The sequence below is a fragment of the Perca fluviatilis genome, chromosome 8 (genome assembly GCF_010015445.1).
Source record: "Perca fluviatilis chromosome 8, GENO_Pfluv_1.0, whole genome shotgun sequence".
Classification (NCBI taxonomy): domain Eukaryota; kingdom Metazoa; phylum Chordata; class Actinopteri; order Perciformes; family Percidae; genus Perca; species Perca fluviatilis.
The window spans coordinates 18,983,347-19,005,931 of NC_053119.1; the positions used below are offsets into that span (position 1 = coordinate 18,983,347).

General features: G+C 38.5%; 1 protein-coding gene across 1 annotated transcript; it reads left to right on the forward strand.

The window, feature by feature from the left end:
- The first annotated feature begins 1,106 nt into the window (after positions 1–1,106).
- On the forward strand, positions 1,107–14,679 carry saal1 (serum amyloid A-like 1). The gene is made up of 13 exons (XM_039808744.1): positions 1,107–1,263; positions 4,759–4,958; positions 5,260–5,361; positions 7,028–7,111; positions 7,220–7,299; positions 7,369–7,428; positions 7,509–7,624; positions 9,616–9,793; positions 10,095–10,177; positions 10,304–10,489; positions 13,416–13,573; positions 13,728–13,820; positions 14,316–14,679. The coding sequence occupies exons 1-13, from the start codon at positions 1,260–1,262 to the stop codon at positions 14,391–14,393; spliced, it is 1,422 nt and encodes a 473-aa protein (XP_039664678.1). The 5' UTR covers positions 1,107–1,259; the 3' UTR covers positions 14,394–14,679.
- Positions 14,680–22,585: the final 7,906 nt, after the last annotated feature.

Below are 22,585 nucleotides of genomic sequence, written 5' to 3' on the forward strand. Positions count from 1 at the left end.
AGAGCCTGGGTCTGTCCGAGGTTTCTCCCTAAAAGGAAGTTTTCCTCACCACTATTGCACTAAATGCTTGCTTTTAGGGGAATTGTTGGAATTGTTGGGTTTTTGTAAATTATAGAGATGGTCTACGATACTGCCTAAAACGCTGGTATCGGTATTGGGAAGTACTGGAGTTTATGCACTGATCCGATACCACATAATAAAGCCCTAAAGAAAATCTACGTTAAAGTAGTTTATTTATGTTCTTTTTCCGTTATAACCGACTGTCAAACTGCATAATAAAAGAAAGTTCTGTTGCATTCATTGTTTGTGTTTGTTCATGTTTCACAAAGAGTTTAACCTGAGCCAGACAGACAACAAAGATAGAAATCATATCACATCCATTCAGGGATAGTAGTATACAGTTGTTAAAACATAATAAAATATATGACACACTGGTATTGGATCAGTACTCGGTATCGGCCGATATGCAAGTTCAGGTATCGGAATTGGTATCGGGAAGCAAAAAATGGTATTGGGCCATCTCTAGTAAATTATAGAATGTGGTCAAGACCTACTCTAGCTGTAAAGTGTCTTGAGATAACACTAGTTATGATTTGATACTATAAATAAAATGTTATTGAATTGCAGTTTCAACATAAATACAGTAAGAACATAAATAAGTAAAAATATAAACTTAAATATAAGTAGCAGCAGTGAATAAATAACAAATATTGCACTGTAACTGATACATTATTTCACCAAGTAATTATTGTACATAATTTTCCAAAATATTGAGATGTGAAGTGGAAATATGTGCTGTGAGTGACACTCTAAGCGTGTAACACAGTTATATAGTATAGCCTCTCTGTCTATGAGGTGTGATTTGTTTTTTTGCTGGGAATTTAAATTTTTGTGTTGCAGATTAATTTTCTGTTAATTGACTAATTCATTAATTGAGTAATCATTTCAGTAGGCTAGTAAAAAAAAGGTAAATATAGCCTACATTTGATTCTCCATCCTCTTCCTGCTGAAAAAGCCTCTGTCGTTCCCCGTGCGCACTGCAGGTGGCGGCATTAATTGTAACTTGAGGTGGTCAACCACAAGAAGAAGACTGGGCAGTGTGTACAACATTCGCGCATGCGCATCCAGTTACTTGTACTAAATGGAGGCTGTTTGAAATGTCGTCTGGAAACTGTAAAGTTACTGTGACTATTTAAAACCATGCGGTGGTATTGCATTTAATATTTACCAGCCAGTTACGTTTGCAGAGAGCGGTCACTATGGGTGAGTTGACACGTAAGAAGTAACCTTACTGTTTATGAGTATGACAGCTTGATAACAACTACACCATCCGTTAATAGCGGAATGTGCATCTACTAACGTTAGCTAAATATTTAATATCACACCTTTGCAAGGTTTGCATTCAGCGTATAACGTTAGTCACTCCATCGATGCTTTTAGCTAACAGAGAGTGTTTAATAGCAGAAATCATACAGTCGAGTCTGTTCTGTTGAAAGTTACTGGGAGCCAAAATTAAAGCTCAATGCCGCCGAGCTTTCTTTTATTAGCTTATAGCGTTACAGTAGAGAGCAGAACTTCCTGTTCTATATAATATATATATATAATAACAACTTATGTCATAAAGCTGGTTGCCATTTTATAGCTACATCTCGTTTAAACCACTCTAAAAACAGTTGCAACAAAACCTTAGTATTAAAACCTCCATGAAGGCTGCAGTAGTGTTTGGTAGGTGTACATAATAAAATGGCAACTGAGTGATACACAGACCGTGGCTGCATCTCCCTTCCCTTCATTTGCATCACTTCCGTCCTACCGAGGAAGGATGGGGGAGACAGAAGGTGCATCTCATGTCACTGAAATTGCCTCCTCGACTCCTCCACTTGCCTCCCTTCCTCTCGTCTTAGTCCCTCCCACCGAGGAGGCACGGGAGAGATGCGAGGAAATCATTGGAGGAGAGAGGTAACGAGCAAATGTGTTTTAGATAGATGAAACGTCCTTTCCTCTGAAACGTCACATGAATATGACAGCTGTTTGGGTGGAGTTAGCAACTCATTCCGCTGTACGGCTTCGGGGAAGGCTACTCTCCTGTATCCTCGCCTATAGCTCCTTGATGGTCCCTCCTCTATGCTCGCTCCTCGGGGGAAAGAAATAAGAGCTTTGAGACAGCCTTCACTGAGGAGGGACAGAACAACTTCCGGTTCGACCGAGGAGTTATCAAATAAGTGACATGAGACACACCTACAGGGGTTGCATCTCATAATCCTTAAATTGCCTCCTCGAGTCCTCAACCTGTCTTCCTTCCTCGTGTCTTAGTCCCACTCAGATTCAGTCCACCGGAGTTTAAAATTCCAACACAAAGAAGGAAACGGACAAAATACGGTAGAATTTCCTGTCACCGGAGAAATCCCGGAAGTGGACCGTCAAGGATATAGGCTAGGGCTGAAAAAAGATTTTAAAAAATGTTATCGCGATTAATCGCTGAATTTCTATAGTTAATCGCGTTTAATCGCAAGTTTTATCGCATGATTAAAATTCTATTATTTTGCATCACTGTTTTTAAGTATGATTGGGAATCAAATGAATGCAAAGAAAGTGACTTTATGAATTTGATTTTTTAGGAACTTTGATTTGTATTTGTTTATTATTTATTTGTTTACTGTAAACAAAAGAAAAATGTGTGAATCTAGTCACACATTTGAATCTAGAGTCAATATTAGGGTTGAGTATTGTTTGGTTTGGATACCGGTGCTAAAGCGGTACTTTTAAAACAGTACCGGTGCCTGAACCGATACTTTTTAAGAAAGTTAAAAAAAAGAAGGGTACTAAACAACAGTTGGCAACATTAAACAACTGCTTGTTTATTGCTAAGGCCATATGGTCAAAATTAAATGATTTAATAATTATGTAATAACAATAACTTATTTCACTAGTAAATAGCTGTTGAATGACAAACAACCACTAGATGGGAAAAGGGCATTTAACAATAACTTTAAATGCACCACGAGGCTGTAGGTTACCAGTTTCATTGAACATCCCGGTGTTGGAATCCTCTACAGTGAAATACAGACAAACTTTACACCGTTTAGCGTTAACTGTCAGCATTGTAACCGTGTTTAATCCAGCTACTAGCTAGCGGTAGTCTAACGTTATCTGCTGCCGAGTGTAGTGATGTTTCTGTTGCCTGTAACGTCTGTTTCAGAGCATCAGAGAAAAGCGCAGGCATATCAGTGGCACCGGAATGAGGCACCGAAATCCGCATTGCTATTCCTGCAGCAACAGGATGTGTCACGAGGAAGTATGGCAAAGGGTCAAAATAGTAGCCTGTTAGGCATGACGCGAAGCCGAGTGAAGTGAAAATAAATTAATAAATGGCGGCATGCGATTAAAAAAGAAATGTACGTGTTATGCTCGACCCTTAATCGCATTGCGATTAACGCGTTAATGCTGACACCCTAATATAGACTACTTATTTGATAACTCCTTGCTCCTCAGTCCTTGGCTGAACCCTGGTTATGAGGGCTATGACTAACTGCTCCTCAGATCTCTGCAGGTTAAATCCAGACAGCTAGCTATCTGTCCAATCTGAGTTTTTTGTTGCACGACTTAAACAACTTTTGAACGAGCACATGTTCCACCAAAACAAGTTCCTATTTTGCAGAGGCACCATTATTGCATCCAACGCTTAGCGCTGCCAAAGACGATTGTGATTGGTTTAAAGTAGAGATGCACCGATTACAACTTTCTAGGCCGATTCCGATTTCCGATTTTCATTGAGTTAGGCCAGCCGATACCGATTTTAATTTTTTCTAACCCACACAAATATTTATTTTCTATGTTTTCTTTAATAGAACATTTTGCAGAGAACATAGAACATGTTTTGAACAGATAATGGATCACTATAAAATAGAACTATATAAATTACTCCTGGTGTGGGAAATTCACACACATCTAAAGTGCAATGTTAGAACCATTTCCTTCTTTTCACATATCAATATCCAACAAAATAAATGTGATTTTTTTTGGTGTCGTCCCTCCACGCCCTACTTTTTCCTTGCAGGTGTTGCATATTGCAAACTTGTTATCTTCTGCACACACGCTGAAGAATTCCCAAACAGCTGACATGTTGCAGGTTAATTCACGAGGTTCCCTACATGTGCGAGAATAGCGCGGACACACGCTTCACACCGCGAGCGGGTACGTGCGACACACGGCGGAAAAGTTGAGAGAAAGGAAAAAGAGACGCGTCCGTGTGCGTGCGTCCTTGAGAACTGTAACTCGTATAACTTATGTTGTCAGTTAATTGTAGCATTGACCGGCATGGAATCGACATATGTCAGACTGACCTGCCGGTTGCCAGTCACCGGTCGCCGGTCATGGCAGAGCACATGAAAACCGGCCAATTCCGGTCACCGGCCGGTCTATCGGTGCAACTCTAGTTTAAAGAAATGGCAATAAACCAGAGCACGTATAGGAATAAGATCTTTGAGACGGCCTTCACGAAGGAGTGCCAGAACCACTTCCGGTTCCACCGAGTGAAGAACTATCAAATATGGGAAGTGAGATTAAGCCCAGATGTCTGTTTTTGCTGGTCCAGTGAACATGACATTAATGCCCAAATCCTCCCCATATAATACTTCCATAAAGCAGTCCTTCACATTGGTGATTTAATATCACCTGAGCAATTGACTACCTGTGTAAGAACCTCATGCTATAGTAATCTCACTAAACTCTAATCTGTGCCACTGTTTGTTTTCCCAGACGACAGCATTGATGGTGCTGAGGAAGTGGAGACTGAGAGATCCTCATCTCCAACTGGAATACAGTCTCCTATAATGGACCGAAACCCATCACCACCCCCAGACGCAGTTGATGGAGAAGAGGACGGAGATTTGGATGCCATTGGAGACACCGTTTACAGCAAGCACTGGCTTTTCAGCACCCTGACTCGTCTCATCCATGTAGGGTGGCTGTTATTGCTAATGTCAAATTTGAGTTATGATATTTTTTAGTAAGCACTGTTTCAATCACAGATGCACTGGAGATCAGGCAGTGAGCTGCATTTATTTTCTCGACTTATTTAACAATAGCTTTTTCCAGTCAGCTAATTTAGAGACCACTAATTAAGTAATTTGAAATGAAAAGCATCTTTACTTCTTTACTGTATCACTCATTGTTTCTATGTGCTGTCTATGCAGCACACTGTTCAATATATAGTACCTAACATTTGTAATTTCATTGTAAAATGGTCATGTCTTGCAGATGGTGACAGAGCATTCGGAGGTGGACTCTGAAGGTCAGATGCAGCTCCCTGATGATGATGAAGAAAATCTATGTAGAGTCTGGGATATGGCAATGGATAAGGTAGAATTATTTATCTGTGTCCCATTTTGCATTCACCAAGATCAAAGTGTATTGAGACCGAGACAAGACCAATACTTTGAGGGGTTGAGACCGAGTCAAGACCAAGACCAAGACCAGACCAGTGCAAGTCCCAGACTGCCTGCCACGATAAAACGTGGAAAATAAAAAAACTAATTAAGATTCTTTTTCATTCAGCTCTTTTATTGCCATAAGTGTATCATGAGAAGTGGAAAGCATTTACAGAAAAAACATCCAGAAATGAAACATGATCTAGGCCACAGAAGTACTACTACAATCGGTGAATTCATGATATTTAACCACAAATTAAATATGCTGCTGGTGTCTTTGTGTCTGCCATTCATACACCATTACTTATACACCATACACTAGGGCTTTGACTTTTGCCCAAAAATCATATTCGAAGTTCGTTTTTATATTAATATTAATATACGAATATATTCAAATATTTATTAATAATATTTTGACCATTAAATGCCTTCAGTCTAAAAAAAAAAAAATTAAGTCAGACCCTGGATTAAACACAAACAGTGTGCTTTCGACAGGAAGTTCGGAGCTTTCACCGTAGTCTACGTAAGTGGTCTGATGTTTATACTCGTGTGCTGGTGTGTGCGTTGAGCCAGTGTGTGTGGGCGGTGTTGCCAACTTAGCAACTTTTTTTCACAAAAGCGACTAGCGACAAATCTGGCGACTTTCTGTAGAAAAGACAGCGACTTTCTGTAAAATAAAAAAGAGTCACCAGTATTGTTCAGCGAGCACACAATGTATTTCTCTCCTGTAGCCCCCAAACAGTCCTTTCTCTTCTGTTGTGTGAGTGAGGAGCAGCCCCCCCCTCCCCTCTGTGCTCTCTCCTCATGCGCAGCAGCACTGAGCAGGCAGGTAGAAAGGGGGAGAAGGGACAGGGTGCGGCGCCGGTGTAGGTAGGAGAGACAGCGGAACGCGACGGGAGAAAGACGCCGCTGGCCTGGCCTTGGGCCAGCCAGCTTTCTTTGAGAATTAGGGGGGAATGCACCGCTACCGAGCCACGGCCGAGAGACGTGCGTCGCCGCGACTTGTAGTTACATTTTGAAATGCGTGAAAAAGCCTCGGAATCTGAACTGAAAACAACGTTTACAAGCAAACGCATTTACAAAAAATAATGCCCATAACAGGTTCGAATATTAAGGGCTGGCTAATATTCGTTCGAATATCATTATTTTTTTTTATATTTGAATTATATTCGAATAACGAAGTTCGGAGTCAAAGCCCTACCATACACTCAGTTGGCAGTTTATTAAGTCCTCCTTTTCTAAAACTAATGTAGTCTAATAATCCTGCAAAAAAATCCTAAAAACCTCCATGAAGGTTATAATGTTCACCCTTTTTAGAGAGGTGTTGATTCAACTTAATGTTTATTGGAGGATGTGGTTTTTGGGGCTGTTAAACTGTATTGCATTATACTGGAAGGTGTTTCTGTCGTTAAACCTACCCTGATTGATATGAATGGGCTGGACAACATAATTGAAACATCTCTCAGTATGAAGCGAATATAATTCAACACTTCTCTTAAAATGTTCCAGCGAAAGCACACATACACAGTAAGATGTGAATCATGTAATTACATGTTTGAATATTTACTAATGACTGTTTATTTTTCAACTGTGTGTAGGATGTGGCTGGTTTCCTGCAGGAATTTAAAGCTACAGATATCCTTCTTGGGGTGATAGCCAAATCTCGTTGTCCACGTCTCACAGTGAGAGAAATCCTTTCCAGTTCATACATTCTATATAATCATATGTAATATATTTCATTTTTTTAGAATTCCCATGACAGGTCATAGATTTTTGTTTTGCTTCTCTAGGAAATCTGTGTGGGAATCCTCGGGAACATTGCTTGTTTTCCTGACACTTGTCTGACTCTTAGCCAAAATGAAGACTTAAGGTGGGTAAAAGTCATCATCTATGATTTTGTATAATATTCTAATTAATGCAACTCCCTGTGTGTCCACAGTGCTGTGCTGTTGCTTCTGCTTGGAGATACAGATCCTCCGACCCTTCTGGAAACAAGCAGGTGACATTTGCATTATCTGCAGACATGTGAGACAGAAAGACTGAGCGAGAAGTATTTATCTTTTCTGATGATGTTTGCAGATTGCTGCTGACCTGCATCTCTCAGAAAGATGTCTGTTCCCTGTGGCTTCAGCGAATACATCAACAGACGTCTGTGCGCTCCAACCTCCTTTTCATCATGTGCAGTTCTACCAACAGTACCGTGCTTTTACTCATTTCTTTTTAATAAGCTGATGATGTGTTAATTGTGTATGAAAGAAATCTGTTTGACATACCAAGATGACTTTCATTAAGTCAGAGTATGTGTACGTAAGCTGTTTATCTTAAAGGTTCCCTGTTGAGTTTTTAACCTCTAGTTGCGCTGCATGTTAACAATGCTGGATTTAAAATACTAATGCTATTAAATTGGCTTTGAAAATGATTTTTGCCACGGGAAATGCATTCAAGAATGCACACAATGTCTTTTGGGCGAGTAACACTGAATGTAAACACACTTTTGTTTATAGGAAAACTCCACAGGGCACCTTTAACTACACTACCTGTCAAAAGTTTTCGAACACCCCAATTTTTCCAGTTTTTTATTGAAATTCATGCAGTTCAATGTCTTATTGTACTCTGAAATGAAAGAATAGAACAAATGAACAATTTAAGTTAAAAAATAAATCATGGAATCAATTTATAAACCAAAATGTATTCTAAATTTTTGACTCAACAAAGTAGCCCCCTTTGGCAGATATAACAGCTGAACATACTCGTGGCATTCTTTCTACAATGGAAATCAAATATTCTTCAGAAAGTTCTTCCCAACTCTGTTGCAGAAGTTCCCATAAATGTGTGGCACTTGTAGGTTGTTTTGCTTTCAGTTTTCTGTCCAGTTCATCCCAAACCAGCCCAATGGGGTTTAAGTCTGGTGACTGTGCTGGCCTCTCCATGTTTTTAAGCTTACCATCTGGTTCTTTTTTCCTAAGGTAGTTCTGGCATAGCTTGGACTTATGTTTTGGGTCATTATCTTGCTGTAGGATGAACCCCTGACCAACTAGGCGCATACCAGAGGGTACTGCATGGCGCTGCAAAATGCTGTGGTAGCCATTTTGGTTCACGGTGCCTTTCACTCTGTACAAATCACCGACCCTGGATCCAGCAAAACAGCCCCAGACCATCATGCTTCCTCCTCCATGTTTTGACAGTTGGTGTTACACACTGAGGAACCATCCTTTCGCCTACTCAACGGCGTACAAAAATCCTGCGTGATGAACTGAAGATTTCAAATTTTGATTCATCAGTCCATAGCACCTTCTTCCAGTCGTCAGTAGTCCTTTGGCAGTGTTTCTTGGCCCAGGCAAGCCTCTTTTTCTTATTCTGACATCTTAGCAATGGCTTTCTTGCTGCAACTCAACCTATCAAACCTGCAGCTCGAAGTCTGAGTCTACAGTTGAAACTGAGACTTGCTTATTACGACCACTATTAAGCTGTGCTTGAAGCTGTTGTCCTGTGAGCCGCCTATCACGCAAGCTGTTGACTCTCAGAAACTTGTCTTCTGATTCTGTTGTGGCTTTGGGTCTGCCAGACCTTTTGATGGTGAAGAATACTGTACTCACTGACACCTTGACATTCTTCGCAATTTCTCTGTAGGAAAGACCAACATTCTTAACTGTTATGATGGTCTGTCTCTCTTCTATTGTTAATTGCTTTTTTCCCACCATTTTTATAGCAACACTACTTTCTGCAGTACAATACTGTTCAAATAATGCTCACGAGGGTACGGTACCACAGTGTGTTCCAACAATACTTTTATACAAACAGAGGGGGTTGTAAGTAATCCAGACAAGTTGGAACACCTGTGGAAATTGGTAGCACCAACTTTCAAAGCTTGATCAACTTCCATTGCTGCAGAACAGCTTTATGTTGTTAACCCATTTCTTGTTCCCTGAAAAAGGCCTTTTTGTAAAATACTGAAATGTACATTATTTTTCAGTTTTGGGTAACCTTACTTGTTTTTTTTAACCTCAGGCAGTTCACCACTTACCTTTGTACCATTTCAAGCTATTCATTGGACTTGAACTGCTAAATTTTCAATAAAAAACAAAAATAATTGGGGTGTTCTAAAACTTTTGACCAGTAGTGTACTTGTAACCATATGTCTTCTTTCAAAAATGGTTATTACAAAAATCCCCTGTGTGTTGTACAGCTGACTTGCTTGAGAAGGTTGGAGAGTTGGTTGACAAACTGTTTGACCTTGATGAAGAGTTGATGAAGAGTTGGATCATAGTTCAACCAAGTGAGGAGGAAGAGGATGAGGAGGAGGTGGATGGCGAAAGCCATCTGGATCTGGCCTCATGTCTTCTTGAGGCAGCCAAGCAGCTTAGGTGAGAATCTGTGTTTGTTTGAAAATGTGAAATGTTTGCATGATTACATTTACTTTCAATGGGAGTAGAAATTTTATCCACAGAAAGCATTTTCAGTTTCCAGAGTATTTTTTCATACTTGTTTGTCTGTATTCAGTTGTTGCACTTGTATTTTTGTTGATAATACTGACATGTCTATAAAACATTCTATTTATCTTTGGTCTGATACAGCAGTAGTAGAGTTCAAACTAAATAATGGTACTTATGATAGTGATGATTTTGTTGACGCTCAGTATTGAACAGTATTTAATTACTTTCACAGATCAGAGAGTCCAAATGGCTTAGAGGTTTACCTTCACACCCTCCAACTCCTCACCACCATAGATGAGGGCATTCAGACTTTTGGTAAGAGCGATCAAAACACATCATAACAGAAGTTAAAGATGTTTAACATAGTTGTTAACTCAGTAAAATCTACCGGAAGACTGAAGTAACCCTTCAAAGACAAATAATTTTAATTGTGTCTTCTAGCTGCCCCTGATGGACCTGGCAAAGCAGTGTGGGACTTTGTCTGTGACGTAGTGTGTGAGGACCTCTGCCAGCCAACTGATCTTCCAGTTGTCCTGCAAGAGCAGAAGACCATTTTGGTTCAGGCGTTTGCTGTCCTGCAGGCTCTTTATAGATGCCAGGATCAGTGGCGCCACAGAAGTGACACAAGTAAGTTTTGTAACAGAATGACATCAGCCCTGAGATCTGCCTTTTGAATGCACGTAGTACACATAAGGATTAATCCCCGAAGATGTGGCCATTATCAAACAATAACTTAATTTTCCTGGTAATATCTGAGGGTTTGAGTAATACCTAGAACTGTCATTCCCATCCCATTAGGTTCTTATGCAATGCAGATGTTCACTGCTCCAGTAAATAGAATGGACCTTAGGACCTGGCAACAGGAGATATTTCTAGTCCGCTCAGCTCATACAGTAGAACCCTTTTGGCTCAGCTAATGTTATGCTAGCAAGATTCAGAGTCAATAACATTGCGTACAGTTGACGAACTGTAAATATAATTTGATAGTATGTTTAACAACAAGACAAGATAGCTATCCAGCCATGCCATTTTTCCCAAATCAATATCAAGACTTTCACAAACTGAATCGCAAACGGGATGTGAGAGGATCGTTGTTAAACAAAGTCAGTTCAGAGAGGCAGTGCAACTTACTTCTTGCAGATTGTGTGTTAGTGCCATCCTGTGGTGTTCAGAGGATGTGGCACTGACAGACCTGCCAACACGTACGCATTTTGCGTACTCGGCACGCATTTTGACCCTTTAGTACGCTTGTACGATTCGCTGCTTTCTAGGTACGCATTTTGTTGCATCTCGCATTTCTCTGGTTTCAGTTTCTAGGCAATCTACATCTATGACCTGCCCCTCATTGCCAAATGCTTTGCGCGTTTAATTCAATTCAGTGCCTTAGCAAGCCAGGCTGTCAGGATAACTGTAGGCTTGCATGCCATGGCTGAACCGCCTCAAAAAAAGGTTCGGAACGATTTCTTAACGGGAGAGATGGCCTTTCCTCCACATGTCCAGGCTACCTCACATAGACAGTATATAGAACCTCCTCACGTGTTCTGCACCGTGTGCAAGACAGACATCGACATCAGTCACCAAGGGGCAACAGGTAACGAACACAGTCCCATAAACAAATACTCCCCACGCCCCGAAACATAATGACATTAAAAAATAAATGGATGATAAGAAAAAAGCGTTCATAGTGTCCATCAGTGATGGGAGTAACGCGTTACAATTCAGTGGTTGAACTGACTGCAGAGATACATTTCCGACACGGACATTACTTTCCGGAGTTGTTTACGCTGCGTTGAAGCGAGCTGTCCCATCACTGTTCCCCGTGGTCAGAGCCAGAACCAGACGGTAACTGACAACATCTGTCGCTATACTACCGTCGGCTACTTTGATTCAATTTTAATTGGGTATTTTTCATTTAATCCTACTTATTAGACTACTTCTAGTCCACCACAATTCAGAGTAAAGTAGGCTATTGAACGTTTTACTTAACTATTTATTTTATAGCTTTAGTTACTTTGCAGTGTCAGATTAATAATACAAAATAATATGAATAAATTATGATGTATTAAAGTGGATAAAGATGAGATTTTGTTGACCCCTGGTGAAATTCACAAGCTACCTGCCAAGAATACTCCCGCTTTTATTTTAGTGAAAGTAACTCAAAAGTAACGCAAAAGTAGTCATTACAATTCAGAAACAGTAATATTGTAATATAACTAATTACTCTCAAATGACAGTAAATAGTAATCAATAATGTATTACATTTTGGAATTAAGTTGCCCAACACTGGTGTCAATAGGCTAGCCTATCACACCTGCCATCCTTCCCATTTGTTGGGGGCAGTTAGAAAAGTGGTGGAATGGCTAGAAAACTAAAAGGTTTTAGAAAGGCAAGGTGCTGATTAACATAAGATAAAGGTAACAGTTAGGCTATTTATGTGATGTGATGGCAACTGACATAATGCATTGTCACCCATGTCAAATTTTTAAAAGCGTATCTAAAATATCTGACCCATGTTATTTATTAGCCTATAATTGTGTCTCTGTCAGGCTTCAATCTGTGCTTTTTTTTAGTCGTTGCTTTATGAGTAAATCATTACTTAGACTACTTAATTTCCCTTCAGTAATCAGAAGAAGGCTACATGTTAACCTGGTCTAACTCTCATCTTTAACACAGAAGTACTTAGGCATATTTATTAGCTCTCTCTGCCTCCTGTTGGTTAGACTAACAAATGTATGGTCACAAAATATTGGACAGGATAAAAGAAAACATTTGTATTTATATAGTAGTTTCACTACGCGTACAGCCATTCATCCACTCCTCTACACAGTAATAATAATTTATTGTAATCTAGAAGGTAGTGATGAGCCAAACAATGTATTTTCAGGTGGAAGAAGTTTCCATGGGCTATGCCTCCTGTACAACGGTTTGTTTTCAATTCAATGTTAGGAGTGATATCCGTAATTGTATAACATTTATGGTCTACTTGTATATGGTTATGGAGTAACTAATAAATCTTGATTGGTGAAATTATATTATGTTGTATGGTGTTAGGTATCTCATAGGTTTGTCATTGGTGAGTGCAACGGTAGAGCGTATATTGGCGGGGGGCCTGGGGGGGGGGGTTGTACTCATAACATTTCTTCAAGGTTGGCAGGTCTGCACTGAAGGACTACACTCAGTATTGGAAAGAAGATTTTCTTTTTCATTTAATTTAGCGCATTCATTTTGAACAGTAAACAGTCAATTTCACTGGAGCTCCTTAGGAGTCCTATATTACTTTTATTCACCCAGACCATGTTATAATGAATGTTGATTTAGTGTTACCTGTAAGATATTTGGTATTCAAAATAGATGTAAAATAGATTTTTTTTTTTTTTTTAAATAACCCACATGATTATGAGGCCAATCAAGGCTTTTTTTTAAATGGTTACATTATGCAGGAACAAAAATGTATTTTTACAATATAAGCTAAGACTTCATAAAGAGGATATCCCCCAATTTAATATGCCCAGTTCTTATTAATGGTTTGATGTGTTTTGTCTTTTGCCTCCAGGTCTTCCCCTTATCGGAACCATTTTGCGGGTGCTTCAGTACCACAGTGAGGGCAAAGATGGCGATACCAGCAAAGAAGACACAAAAGATGAACAGCTCCAGACTCTAGCAGAGATCACAGCTGAGTTTCTAGCTGACATCTGCGTTCAGATTTCCAAAGTAATAATACCAGAGAAACGCTTTGCTAACTTTCCTGTTGGGTCATATTGTTTACTGAGATTTTTAAATGCAAAAAAAGGTGAATCAGTGCTTTTCTTTGCTCTATGAAATGCCACAGAACTGTCTGTTTATTCTTATATTTTGTTCTTTGTAGGACACCTTGGCAGATTTGGTGAAGAAAGGTTACCTTACAGAGAGGACTGCTCTCACAGCTGCGGGCAGTTTAGTTCTAAACTTTAAGACTTCAGTAAGTGCTTTCACCAAAATGATTTAAGTATAACTATATGTGTATTACAAGCAAGTATGGAGCAACTATAATCATCCTGTCTATTGTTTTTACTTTAAAATGAAGGTTCATTGTAAAATCCTAACAGTTCCCAAATAACAGTTTAAACATCTCATCTAATGTATAATTATACATGGTCATTGAATGTTATTTCTGTTGAAATGATAAGCTGAAAAAAGACAAAAGAAAAAGGTATTTTAAAATGTCACAAGTTTAAAAATATGTTATAGACACAATGACAAATGGATTTATTTGTTAATAACACCTTGAATTTTCTCTAATCGCCTTATCCTGTGCAAACCGCTGCCTGTGGTGCCATTGTTTCACAAAAGGATTTAGGATTTATTTTAGAGCCTGTGTCAAGTCAAGATGTGTGATGGACTGTGGCTATACACCACCAGCTCCAGTGGAAAATAAACATTATGTTTCCACCCCACCCTTCTTCCTCTTGTGCAGTTTCAGCACCTGTACTCCATGCTGTCAGAGACTGATCCCCAAATGGCAGACATCGTGAGGAAACAGTTTCCTGTCTGAGGTGCCCAGCAGATCAATGTTCAGCACTCATCCAGACTCTCACCACTGCTTTTTATAGCAGCCTCTATTTCCTCTCTAAAGATCCTGCTTCAACTCACACTATTTAGATTTCCATTGGAAAGACTAAACAAGGATGTCACACCACCACAAGTGTGAAAAAAGACTTATATTGTTTTTGTTTTTCTTTCATATTTTGAGCCACACTTGCCGAAATTCAATTGTGATTCTGTTTAAAGTTTTTGTTTTGTGAATTATATTTTTGTATTAAATGTCTTTTCATATCTTTCCCCTAGGAGTTTGTGCTTATGCTTAGAAGCTTTTACTCTCATCATCTTGGCAATTAGACATATATATATATATATATATATGTGTGTATATATATATGTATATATATATATATAATATATATATATAATATTATATATTATATATATTTAATATATATTATTTTTAAGTATATTTTGTTATATATATTATATTATAATATATATAATGTTATATTAATATATATTATAATATATATATGTATATATATATATATATATATATAGTATATATATATAATATATATATATATATGTATAATATATATATACAACAGCAGTAAAAAGGAATGGACACAGAATGAAGCAAATAGACGAAAGAAAGAAACAGCTATAATGTAGAAAGTAACGAAAGAAGCACACACACAAATAGGACTTACATGGTGACAGAGAGTGGATACAATAGACGTGCACAAGCATGGTGGGACAGTGAAGGTAACACAGCAGTGAGAGAAAGGAAGGAAACAGAGGGACACAGGGGTATAAGGAAATGACAGAAAGATGGCAAAGGACCTGGAAAAGACTGAAGAGAGTGGGACCACAGAAAGAAAACCACTAACATCGCACCGCAGGATTAAATGGCAGTGCACACAGCCCTTGAAAAGACAGCCATGTGGAGGAAACTTGAAAGGAGAAATGACCATCTGGAGAGAGGGAATGGGAAGGATGGAGGAGATAAAGGAATAAAGCTTACAGGAAGGAGGAGAAGAACAGAATACCCAATTGTGGAAGACATGGAAGGGATGGTGGAGGGGAGGGGGGGTGCACAGATGAATGGAAGATGGGGAAGGGCTAGTATGGATAATGACCAACGCAGAAGGGTAAGGGAGGAAAAGCCAGGAAGTGGCGAAAGAATGTATGGAAGGGAGCTGAAAGTCCAGATACTCCAGCGCCAGCCCCAAAACCTGAAGGATCTGGAGAAGGTCTGTATGGAGGAGTGGGCCAAAATCCCTGCTGCAGTCTGTGCAACCTGGTCAAGAACAGGAAACGTATGATCTCTGTAATTGCAAACAAAAGGTTTCTGTACCAAATATAAAGTTCTGCTTTTCTGATGTATCAAATTAGCCTAGAAATCTAGACGCACACTAGTGGCAGGAAATTTAATTTGCAGCCAGGGGGTCTAGACTAGGGGTGGGAATCACCAGAGGCCTCACGATATGATATCATCACGATACTTACTTCACGATACAATATTATTGCGATTTTAAAGATACTGCAATATTCTGCGATATATTGCAATTGATTACCAAATTTTTCCCAATTTCAAATTATGTCCCCAAAAGAAAACTTCTGTCAACATCTGTTTTATCTAAAAAGATACATTTCTCTGTTTGTTCATCTCACTTCAATTTTATTGCTGCAAAATGGGATTGTGCCAAGCAGACAAACTGACCAACACATGTATAATAAAAGATCGATACTTAGCGTCTGTGTATCGATACAGTATTGCCACGGAAAATATTGCGATACTATGCTGTATCGATTTTTTTCCCCCACTCCTAGTCTAGACACTCTCCGTTGGCTTGCGAGCTGGCAAAACGAAATTTTGGTCAGGCCAATCACATCGTGTATAGAGTCGGTGGGCGGGCTTATGGCTGCTGCTGCTGGGAACATCGGTCTTCTGGAAGACTTGGGAGTTCAGCTTTTCTTTGAGAAAAGAACAAAGAACGGCACAGAAATCATTCTTAAAAAAGGAAGATGTGTTCGGAGTTTTACCGACCGGATACGGCAAAAGTTTAATCTATCAGCTAGCTTCGCTACCTTCTTCGTCAACCGTTTATCCCGCCCCTCGGATTGAGCTACGTCAATGGTGAGTTCCCAGACCCAACATCTTGATGTGGATCTGGCTTGTCAGGCTAGTATCAAATACTTATGTCATGCAATAAAATGCAAATTAATTACTTAAAAATCATATAATGTGATTTTCTGGATTTTTTTTAGATTCCGTCACTCACAGTTGAAGAGTACCTATGATAAAAATTACAGACTTCTACATGCTTTGTAAGTGGGAAAACCTGCAAAATCGGCAGTGTATCAAATACTTGTTCTCCCACTGTATATATCAAAAGAATTTTAAAATAAAGGGTAAGTACAAAGCAGCTAGAAACCTTTTATATAATTTCAGGAAAATAAAAGATATGTTTAAGGCCACAAGTTGGCATCCAAAGATCATTCACATGTTACTAAAAGACACTAAACATCATTGTACATTTTACAATTGTAAATATGTACTATGTAATTATAATCTTTTTGATAATTACATTATTTTGGCTGTACTGCATTTCTGTCCTCATCAATTTGACTGATATGGTGTATGTGTCTCCATCACACATACACCATATCAGTCTTTACTGCAGCTAGGCATAAAAGCCATTTTTTAACCAAAAATTAGCAAAGCTGTTTGTATGTTAATGCTTTAAGCATTGAATGAATACATCACAATATATATTATTTGTTCCTGTTTTTTTATACAATGAAAATATACATTTCTATATAAGATGAAACTACATTGACTGTGTATTGAGTCACCTCTTCAAGCATATGAGTAATGGTACTAATGCTGATGACAACATCAAGTGTTTACCAGAGGGTGACAGTCACTCGGTAACGACAATAAAATTAGATGAAAGGCTCAAGCCTGGCAACAATGATCTCATTTGGTTTCCAAATGCACCATTTCGCCTACTCATGGAGAAGAGCAGGATAACCTCCGCATTTCCAGCAAGCTTACGAAGGCTCTGTGAATATAGCAGCTTTTTAATTAAAGCTTGGATTGATATGTAGAACACTCTTTCTAATGGAAATCCCAAGATGGTCAGAGCGTATGAGAGACAGAGATCACCCTATGGGGAAAAACCCCTGCTATCTCTGCACACGATCTGAACCTTGACTAGACTTGTGATGCACAGGTGCCTTGATCTGCGAGTCATGTCCTTTGTGCTGTAAATGGCTGGAACGATGCGGATGTAATCATGTTTGGCCTTTCAAGATTGCTTGTGGCCAGAGACTTGCACTTTGCTGGGTCTTCAGGCCTCACTCCCAGGCCTGTTATGTCACAGAGATCAGGGTGAAGCCCAGATGTTTCCTGCTGCCCTGCCACACTTCATTTTCAGTCTGCCAGTCTTTACAGCAGCTTGATATGATCCGACTCCATGCACGCAACACAGCAGGCCGTTCCTCTTGTGGCTGGGGCTTTATTCACATCACTGGCGCTGAGGCATGTCAGGCCTGTCTGATGCTGATGCTGGATGTCAGTTAACTTCTTTTTCTGATTACCTCTGCCCACACGACTCGCTGTTCTGTTAAATGACCGGATATTTTGCCTTACAGTGAAATGCGTTCTATTTTTGTCTCACATTTTTGTGAAAATGTACAGCTGGTAAAAGTCCCTATGTAACCTGGAAATAATATAACACTAAGAAGTTGATAAATATTTTGATTTTGAACATTTTACTAAGGTTCATCAAGGGATTTGGAGGTAATATACAACTCTTCAGCTTTAACCTTTTATCAAGTGGAATCAAAATGCAGTGAAAGGGATTGAACTGCCCTCACATGATGGTAGACGGTCTGTCATTCAACATAAGCATAATGTTTTGCTAATAATTATTCTTGAGTTATGCTCTGAGATGTGGACTGACCTTTCCAGGAAGATAAAAATAAATGTCTGTATGATTTAGTCAAGGCTGGATCATCTAAGTTAAACCCTCCTTAGTGTGTGAAATGTCCCTGACACTGGTGTAGTACGTGTTGCTGGGGCGAGCAGGAGGGATAATGGAGGGATGAAGAATGCGTGTGCAGCGTCACGTTCCCTCTGCTTTGATTCCAAGGTCTGGCCTATTCACAACCACCTGGTCAAGGCATGTTAATAAAGACACATGATGCTATTGGGTGCAATCAAAGCCCCCTTCAGCTCATTTCCTGAGTTCCCCTGGCTTTCTATCTCTTGTCAACAGAATCACAATGAAACTTTCCCCTTCGTGATCCCTGAATATCAAAGACACTCACGTTTCCTGCTCGCAAGAAGTGATGCGGTGACGTTGGGTGTTTGCATTTGCCTTAACTTCTCTATCTGTTAGGAGGTTGTAATAATAAACTAGAAAGCAAGGATGCTATACAGTGTACAATCTTTGTCAGTGGCAGTGCAACATTTTTCTCACATTGTCACCAATAAAACGTCAAATATAATCTTCTATGGGGCATATTAGGCAAAGTGATCCTAAAATCAATAAAAAATGTTTAAAACTGGAATACTGATATACTAATTTTTTTTTGTCTAAAGAGTGTGATGAAGACAACTAAATATAGAATAAAAATGTATTAGTTTTTCAGTGAGTGTGATAGTAAATGTGATAATATTTGTAAGTGTGAATGTTCATTTATGTCTTCATTAATGAAGACATAAATGAAGATCAATCTACAAGATTGATATAATGTATACATGACGGCATTGAATTGCTTTCCCATAGTAAGAAATTTTAAGTAAATATTTTTTATAGAACAACTATACTGAATAAATGATTACATGTATTTGTTTTCTAAAAGGAACTGCTTATTTTTTTAAATATGTTTTGAATTGCTTGTATTGTATTATGAATAAATAAATGATCACCTAACCTAATTTATAATCAAAACACATTCAAAAAGCTTTCCAGAATAAATAGGACTTTTAAAATAAGACTTTCAGTGACGCTTTTTTAATCTCTCTATTTTTTTTTTTGCATTACATATCCCGTTTCTATTTTGAATGTGGCAGGTGTTTATGGGCACAGCTCTGTCCTGTCCTGTCCCGTCCTTGTGTACCGCTGACGCCTGTCACCAAGTGGCATATGCTCTTGTTTGTTCTGCAATGAAAGAATTGGAGCTAATTAAAGAGATGTAGTGCTGCCACAGGAAGTGTACGTAAGCAGACCATTCACAGCTCTGATTAGATAGTTGTTCAAACAAGGCTCAGGATCAGGTGAAAGACTGTAACTCTATTGATGAGGTGTTATTAGAAGACCTTGAATTCTCTGGAAATTTAAATAACACCAGTGTGGAGTGGAAAGGCAGACTGAACATCCCACTCAAGTAAAACCACTGAGACCTTCTCTTAAATAGAAATAAAATATGTTAAAAAACTGAATCAAAAGTCGATCCCACTATACTGATGCTTCTTTTATTAGTTTTACAGACAGATGGCGTCTAAATAACATTCCCATTTGTGCATTAATGTTACAGTATATTATGTAATGTTTGCTGAAAAATGTAGATTTTTAACTAGATGAGATTAGAATGTATTCAAGTAATATACTTTAATGTTTGTATATCTATAGTTTCATGTCATATTCATTTGGTTTTGGCCAATTTCAATGTTCTGCACATGAATAGCCAACTCAGTCATCGTGCATCATCCATATATCAAAAATTAAAATCAAATCAATTTCTGTTTAAAAAAATATATTTTAAAATGGTAGCTTTTTCATTTTAATTTATTTGTTAAGCTTTTCTGTTTTTAATATGTATTATACCAAACCTCTTTGGTGTGTTTCCTTTGCTGATGTAACACTTAATTTTGGTTGTGTAACTGTTACCTTAGTAAAATAAAAGTGTATGTCATTTATTACTTTAGCCATGGATTTCTAAACTAATGGTGGCGCAACTTCAAGCAGACAACACAAGTATTATTGTAGTATTTTAGTAATATTTATCTTCCAAATGCCCAGCGAGATGTAGTGCAGTTGTTGGGCAGTGTCTTAGTACCAGGGGTAAGATTAGCCAGATAAATCTCTTGCAGCTTGACACTGTGAGTAAATCCCTCTGATTAAAGTGAACAGAACTGGGACAGACTGGCAGACACGGTGAAGCCCTAACGCTCTCAGACATGTCTGACATGCAGCATCTACAAAAAACTACAGAAAGTGATTAGAAATAAGAGCTTGAGCATTGTTTTTTTTCTCAAATAATAAATGCTTTAAATTAATAACTTATTTATTCATGTGAGCATTCTGAATAGTTTGGTTGCCTGGTTAGCCTGGCAGCCCTTCAACAGCCATTCCATGGCTTTTTTCCTCATAAGCAGATTATGTTTCAGTAATGAGATGTGTGAATGTATTGAGTACTCTCATTGTCTGACTGCAATAGGGCATGAAGTGCCTTATCAGGAGGTACAAGAAATCATTACTGAGCGTAACTGAGTTCAGCTATAACTAAGGAAAGTTTACAGTACATTCACATATTTACATTTTTTTTGTGTGTTTTTTCAAAGTATCAATTTATAGAATATAATGTGGAAGAATAGTTCTGCTAGTTGAGATGGACAATGGGTGGTAATAATAGAATAGTAGAATGGCTGAATTCAGTCATATTATCTCATCCTTGAAGCTAATTATCTATTGACCACTATCCACAGTGGGTCACCAGGAGAGCGAACCATAATTTGCGTTGCATCCCTGTCAAGGTACTCGATGGCTTAAAAAATCTCAAAGCACCTGTGCCAATTACCCTCTGAACGGCAGAGCAGACACACGAGCCACATCACATTACCGATAAAGGATGATAAAATGATAATATTAGAGTTAGTGTGCTGCATGAATTGTAAACCTGTTGCCAAGTCTGACTCTGAAATTAAATAAAGGAGATCTGATCCAGGAGCTTTCAAGACACGAGGAGATCAAAGACATGGCCAGAGCATGTGCAGCATAAAAGTGCTGTTTGTGAAAATGTATTTATAAGTAGATTTGGACTAGCTTGATGCTGCTGTGTAGAAGCTTCATGAAAGGAACCGTTCATTACTGAATCATGAACAATACCATGGACATACAATTCAGTAGGCTTTGTCCTTTCCCCTGCCTTTTCTCTCCTCTTGGTAAATTAGCAAGCAATACCCATTCTAGGAAAAACATTTCAACCTTTTTCCATATTAGTCACAGGGTTAACATGTGTATTAGGTCCACAATGCGGCAGAACTACAAAGAGAGTTTGTCTGAAAGAAGTCTCATTTATTATCCTGCATTTTAGATGTGCACGTTTACTCTATACAGGAGAGGACAACTGTATGGATTAGCTACTTTAATTTTATCACGTTGTCAGAATCAAAGCACATTTGTTTTATCCACCACAGAGCAAATGCGACAAAGAGAATCACAGGTTGCTGATGCTGTCAAGCTAGGAGGTGGCACCACTATATAGCTGGGACAACAACAAAAAACATAATACCAACTACAGCTTCTACAGAGAGAGTAGATCTCCTTAGATTTGTCAGCTCAGTACCCTTATTCAAATCTTTACTTATTAAAATGCTTGTTATGACCTTAATAGTAAATACATCTACTGGTTTGTACCATTTCAGTTTCTTTTTAATAATATATTTCTAATGATACTATTATTTTGTTCCTGGGTCTTTTCAGTTTCTGCTCTGTTATTATAACATGACAATGCCCCAGAGTGGGGACATCGTCAAACTGCTTGATTTTTCTGACCAACAATCCAAAAATCTACTGCTATTCAGTTTGCGATAATAAAGCTAATAGAAAAGTGGAAAGTCCTCAAATTTCAGAACCAGAGAATGTTTGGAGTTTATACTTGCCAATTTATTTGATTTCTATTGACTAATCAATCAATCGACTAATTGTTTCAGCACTAATAATTACTTTGATGCCAACAGAAACCAGAGAGTGTCTGACTGCTGAGTGTTTCTGTAAGCAAGTCTGTGATTTTATAAGATTGCTATCTGATAATATGTAATATGTTTGTTGTAGTTATTAGTGCTTAATGTGATTAACGCTGCTAATTTTAAAATGGAGACGTAAAATGTTTCAGCTGACCTTTCAACTGAACAAAATATTCATTGTTAATTTGTAGCTCAGGTATATTGTGTTTGCACATAGA